This window comes from Morone saxatilis, unplaced genomic scaffold (assembly GCF_004916995.1).
Source record: "Morone saxatilis isolate NCDOM2014 unplaced genomic scaffold, NCSU_SB_2.0 Contig20, whole genome shotgun sequence".
Taxonomy (NCBI): Eukaryota; Metazoa; Chordata; class Actinopteri; family Moronidae; genus Morone; species Morone saxatilis.
Window position 1 is genome coordinate 360,183 of NW_023339763.1, and position 5,982 is coordinate 366,164.

The 5,982-nt window shown below is 38.6% G+C and overlaps 2 protein-coding genes across 2 annotated transcripts in view; one reads left to right on the forward strand and one right to left on the reverse strand.

Annotated features, from left to right (window-relative positions):
• Nucleotides 1–753, reverse strand: part of ap4m1 (adaptor related protein complex 4 subunit mu 1) — a gene marked incomplete in the record, with an annotated part of 11,851 nt that extends 11,098 nt beyond the window's left edge. Inside the window, 1 exon segment of the mRNA XM_035666420.1 lies at nucleotides 570–753.
• Nucleotides 754–962: 209 nt separating this feature from the next.
• rbmx2 (RNA binding motif protein X-linked 2) lies at nucleotides 963–2,566 on the forward strand. The gene is made up of 4 exons (XM_035666751.1): nucleotides 963–1,028; nucleotides 2,011–2,126; nucleotides 2,226–2,277; nucleotides 2,398–2,566. The coding sequence occupies exons 1-4, from the start codon at nucleotides 1,024–1,026 to the stop codon at nucleotides 2,564–2,566; spliced, it is 342 nt and encodes a 113-aa protein (XP_035522644.1). The 5' UTR covers nucleotides 963–1,023.
• The last annotated feature ends 3,416 nt before the right edge of the window (nucleotides 2,567–5,982 follow it).

Below are 5,982 nucleotides of genomic sequence, written 5' to 3' on the forward strand. Positions count from 1 at the left end.
TTAATATTCATCCTTTAACAGAGGAACTGTAGTACAGTAGCGCCCCCTGTCGGTGATAACGGAGTCAGTGTCGTATTATTTACGCCCCTTGTATTGAATTAGGTTTAAATATCGATAATACGCAGCTTCACTGTGGATGAGTAGTCTCTGACACTGAGCTCCAACAACACCGACATTTGCTCTTTAAAAATACCTCCAACCAAACTCCACTCACTTTTCTACCAATTTCAGGTGTTAATGTTAAACAAAACTGCTTGAACTCGACACCCTGGTGTAACACAGATACTGTAAACGTGTATCTGTGATCCGCAGTTCAACTTTCACTGCAAATGTTCATTCGGAGACGAAAACACTGAACCGAAACCGACATTAAATATAAATAAATGAGTAAACAGCTGAGTAAAGGCTGATTCATTTACTGCCGAATTGATCAAAAGTCACAGTCAACTCATAAAACATCTTAAAAATGTGTTTAACATGCAGACTGGGTTAGAAAAGGAGTAATATAAGTTAAATGTACTGAGATTATAACGGAGTTCATGTTAGAACTAACTTACTGTTTTACTTACCGGCTGAAGACTTGAAACAAAGATAAAGCTGTGACAAATATATATGCAACTAATAATCAAACTATCTGTTATTGATCCATGATTATTAATAGATTGAATGTGTGTTATAATATTATATTATTTTATATTAGCTGCCTGCTCCTCTACTGACGGACTGTTTACAAACCGGGTCCGCAGGTGACGGATATCCTCACAGCGCCACCTGCTGTCCGGGCGGCAAAATAACACGTTTTTACACTATTAATAGCTCAAATAATATATTATTAATTAAATATATCGAGCATCATGCATTTTTGTACTATACAGTTTTAAAAAAAACCCGGAACAATAATTGTTTCGTTATTTGGTCACAGAAACGCAGCTTGTAGTGAAGTCTTCCGAACAGCAGGCGGCAGCAGAGGCGGGAATCCGAAGCGGAAGTGGCTCATATCAGGAAGACTTTAGCAGCTCAACCATGAAGTAAGTAAACGTTTCACATTAAAACATTTATTATTTATTTATGTGTTTTATGTGTTCGACCTAAACTCGTGCTGTCGTTGCACAATGCTAACAGCTATCTAACATTATCGGTAACTGATCGCAGCTCCGCACATTCTAGTTGCTCCGAACTCTGCTTGGAAATCTCACAATTTAACCATTTCTCTTTTAATCGGCTGTAAACGCACTTAATTAAACATCATTTACATTGTAATGAACTATTAAAAGCAGTGTTTGGATTCGGCACACACCAAACAGTTCGTATTTCTTTTAAATCAAAGTTTTCTGGTGTGCTTTGCGGCTCCTGTTACGGAGGTTTGGTGAAGAATAATTGGTTTTATTTCTATTACTTTCTTTTATTCGAGGTCGGTTGGTCTGCCGATTTCTACATTGGACCCTAACTATACACAACGTGCAGTCACTAACCCCTCACACGTGTACTCGTCCCGATACGGGGAAACATTAAATCGGAGTAATTTTGAACTGAGTCTGGCGTGAATGTTTGTCCGTACACAGAACAGCGTCTCAAATCTGGCATTATTGTGTTTAGAGAGCAATTACCCTCTTTTATCACATATAAACACACTTTTATACAATTATATTGTGTTTATAACGTAGATTTTCCTTTCAAAAAGTTACTAAAATCTTAAATAGATATTATTTTGCTATTGCTGTTTTTGAACCAGTTGAATTGTTTTGTTTGTTTGTTTCCACTGTAAAGATACTTTATTTGTTTCATATGTAGAATAATTTCTCTTAATGAGTCTTATATGTAACTTGCTTTCTAGTTTCCAGTTTTATTGATTATTGATGTTTTTTTTTTATTGTTGTTTGGGTCCAATAATTAAGAACTGATGGTGTGTTCAGGTGCTGCTCGTTCATTTCATTATTCCAGACACCAGGCTCCAGATAAAGGAGCAGTCACCTGAGACTGTAATGTGACATTCATCTCGTCTGTTTTCAGTCCGCTAACGAAGGTGAAGTTGATCAACGAGCTGAACGCGCGTGAGGCCGACCTCGGGGTGAACGAGTCCGTCTCCTGGCACACCGAGTACAAAGACAGCGCCTGGATCTTCATCGGTAAGAGTCTGGATCGGTGCTGGGAGGGTTGATAGACGAGGAACTGCTGTCTCAACTGCTGTCTCATCTTCTGTTCTTCTGTTCTTCTGCTCCCTGCAGGAGGGTTTCCATACGAGCTGACTGAAGGGGACATCATCTGTGTCTTCTCTCAGTACGTCTGACACACACACACACACATACACACATACACACATACACATACACACACACTCACTCTCACACTCACACACACACACACTCTCACTCCCTTTCCTCCCATGAACCTCTTCAGGTACGGAGAGATCGTCAACATCAACCTGGTGCGAGACAAGAAGACGGGGAAGTCCAAAGGTTTCTGCTTCATCTGCTACGAGGACCAGAGGAGCACCGTCCTCGCTGTGGACAACTTCAACGGCATCAAGGTGAAGCCTCGTTCACACCGCGAGACTTCCTGTCTCTAATCTGGAGTACTGACTGAATCAATACTCCCATTATTAAATCATTAATCAGACTAATAACTACCTGATCAGCCTTTATCAGTCAGCTACTTTTTACAAGTTTTTACTGGGAAAAAATTAAAATTGATTCATTGGTGTCTTTATTTAATAATATTAGTTATATTTACTGTTGTCAGTGGTCAAATAATGATTTTGTGCTGCATCAGAAAACTTTAAAGCTGCATTTTATGAGGCAGCATTAATTAAAATAAGATCCATAATCATCTAAACGCTTTTATTTTCACGTGCAGGGTTTTAATTCCCGTTTTTTTTTTTGGATGTTAAGTATAAAGTATATTAATAACACAGAGGAAACGCCTGCTCTCTGATAATCACTTTCCACTTTTGCAACCCGCCGACTTTCTATGAAATGTTTTTGAAAATATTGTAAATGAAGTTATAATTGACTTATTATTTTTCTAAAAAACTACAGACTGCTGCGTTTTATTCCTCGGTGTAATTTTTGACTTTTATTTTGTTTGGCGTTTGTTCGGCTGTACAGAGATTTTGAAGGTAATTTTTTTTTTTAAGCTGTTTCTGAACTTTGTTGTTAATTCTTCCGGTTTCTTGCTGCTGTAGTTTGCTGAACTGTCACACCTCAACATGTGTACTGAAGAAAGGAAAAAATACTGTTCCTTTTTTTTTTTTATCATAAGAGTTCCTTGGATGAATTCTGTCAGTTACAAAAATGGCACTGTTGTTAAAAAATATCTGCTTTGATGAAAAATGTTACAAAAGCCTGTGAACTTGAAAGCTTGAAGGACAACTTAGACTCCCAGGTGCATCTCACTAACAAACATCCAATCAGGCTTCACATTCTGTTAAATGTGCTGCTACAAATCTGATCAAATATTTCAGCAGTAAATCCATAGCAACAGCAGCAGGGCTCATGGGAAGTGTAGTATTTAGAGCAGCCCACCAAACTGAAGAAAGGAACCTTTGTAAAAATATTTACTGTTCTGAAACCGCATTTGGCTTTTTTGACAGTTAAACTTGACATTTACATCATGTTTTTTTTTTTTTTTGAACTGCGATCGGAGGATGTTTCGTCGGACCTTTTTCTTTTGTTTCTGTGTTCTGCTCGGTTTCTGTGGGTTTCCATAATAAATGGGTGCATTTGTTTCTCTGTGTGAGTCCATTGGATCTTTCTCACTTTCCAACAACCCCGAAACAAAACTTACTGTCAATATTCACTCTCTCTACGCTCCTATAGATTGTTTCACCATCTGGAAATGAACTGAAACCAAAATTGGCTGCCTGAAGGTGAGGAATTGTACAGCATTTATTTGGAATTGATCAGCTGTTTAAACATTTCTGTCACTGAATTTAATTCATATAAAATCACTCGTGCCACAAGCTGGACATCTGTGTTTTTATTCAAACTAATTCAAACAATACAACATGAAGTTTCTGCTGCGAGGACAGAAGCCTCGGTGAAACAGCTGCCTGTGTAATGAACGCTGCAGCCTGTAGACGGCGGCTTGGCCGACCCCTTTCCCAACCCGCCCCCCTTTTTTGGCTCCTGTGCTCCAAATCACGGTTTTGACAATCCTCCGTCTAACTTCCCCCTTCTGTACTTAAATATTGATTGGAGCGCAGAGCAAAGAGGGGCGGTGCTTATGAAGAGTCCATTAATATAAACATCAGTTAACTTGCAGGTGTCTCAGTGTTTACGGGACGGTTCTCTCTCTTCTTCTGTTTTCTCTCTGTTTCTGTTTTTCTCTCTTCTTTCTTCTGTTTTTTTTTGTTTTCTCCTGTCTGTTTCTCTCTTCTCTTCTCTTCTTCCTGTTGTTTTTTTTTCCCTGTCTGTCTCTCTCCTCTCTATCACTGTCTCTCTCTCTGTTCTGTCTCTCTCCTCCTATCTCTGTCTCTCTCTCTGTCTCCTGTCTTGTTCTCTCCTCTTCCTTCTCTTTCTTTGTCTCTCTCCTCCTTCACTTTGTTCTCTCTCTGTCTGTCTCTCTCCTTCCTTATCACTTGTCTCTCTCTCTGTCTCTGTCTGTCTCTCTCCTCCTTCTTTTTCTGTTTTCTCTCTTCTCTCTGTCTTGTCTCTCTCCTTCTTCTTCTCTTCTCTCTCTTCTTCTGTCATCTCTTCCTTTTTCTTCTCTGTCTCTCTCTCTGCTCTGTTGTCTTGTCTCCTCCTGCTCTCTCCTCTCTTTTCTCTGTTCCCTCTTTTAGATTCCTCCTTCCGTCTTCCTCTCTCTTTTTTTTTTTTTTCGCCTCTCTCCTCTTTCTCTCCTTTTCCTTGTTGTTTCTTTCTCGGTTTCTCTTCTTTCTTCTTTTTCTTTTTCTTTCTTTTCTTTCTTCTTCTTTCTTTTTTTTTTCTTCTCTTTCTTGTCTTGTGACAGAAAGGCTTAGAGGAGAAATAAAAATCTTTGGATTGACAGACGTACGAAGCCCGGAGAGACAAACTAAACCTTCTTATTTATTTATTATTTATTTATTTAAACCCTTTGGGGTCACTCTATCTGTTCTGAAGGCAGAAACTCCACCTTCGCAAAAACTGTTGAAAAATAAATAATATTTTCTACTTTAAATAGTCAATCTTTTAGAACTACTTCGTTTGAAAATTATATATATATATATATAAATATATATATTATATTTGTATTATTTATATATTTGATATATATATATATATATCTTCAATATTTATTATATTTTTTGGGGGTTTTAACCTTTAAAGACAATATGTTGTTATTTGAAAAGAACAAAAAAACTTGAATAATTTCCATAAAATAATGTCAGAGTATATGTTATAAATGTATTTTTAGACCTGAGATGGGTCAATGACTTGCAGTGCGCCAGCATCAACAGCCTGTGAGCTCTCCATTCATTCGAACGCAGACAAAATATACATGAAAATAAAAACGTTATGGAACCTCTAATGGTTAAATACGGGCAAATGATAAACAGACAGTGATTTTCACCTTTCTTGGGTTTCTTCACCGGGACGGGTTACTGCTCCTCTTCCTCTTGAGGAGGAGGAGGGGACTCGTTGGGCTCTTTGGGAGCGCAGCCTTCGTCTCCCCTCAGATGTTTTGGTCACATCGTGCTTGTTCTCCGTTGTCTTTTGGGAGGTACGGTAGTCTTTTAACCTGATCCACGCGGATCGTTCCGACCTTTTAATCTGACGCAAACACAACAGACTCAGCTTCAGTCAGTGAGACAGCGCCGCTACCTTTTCTGTCCCCTCTGAGGTCACACTTGTGGACATGTGACGGCCTTTAGCTCGTGTTTTCTAGAGTTACGTGTTGTTACGAACAGTTAGGAATTGTTAAAATGTTTGATATTTCTTAAGGAGTTTTGGTGCAGGGAGCTTTTTAGTTGGATTCAAACTGCTGATATGGATCATTGTTACGTTTTAGTCTCCCTACAGAAAC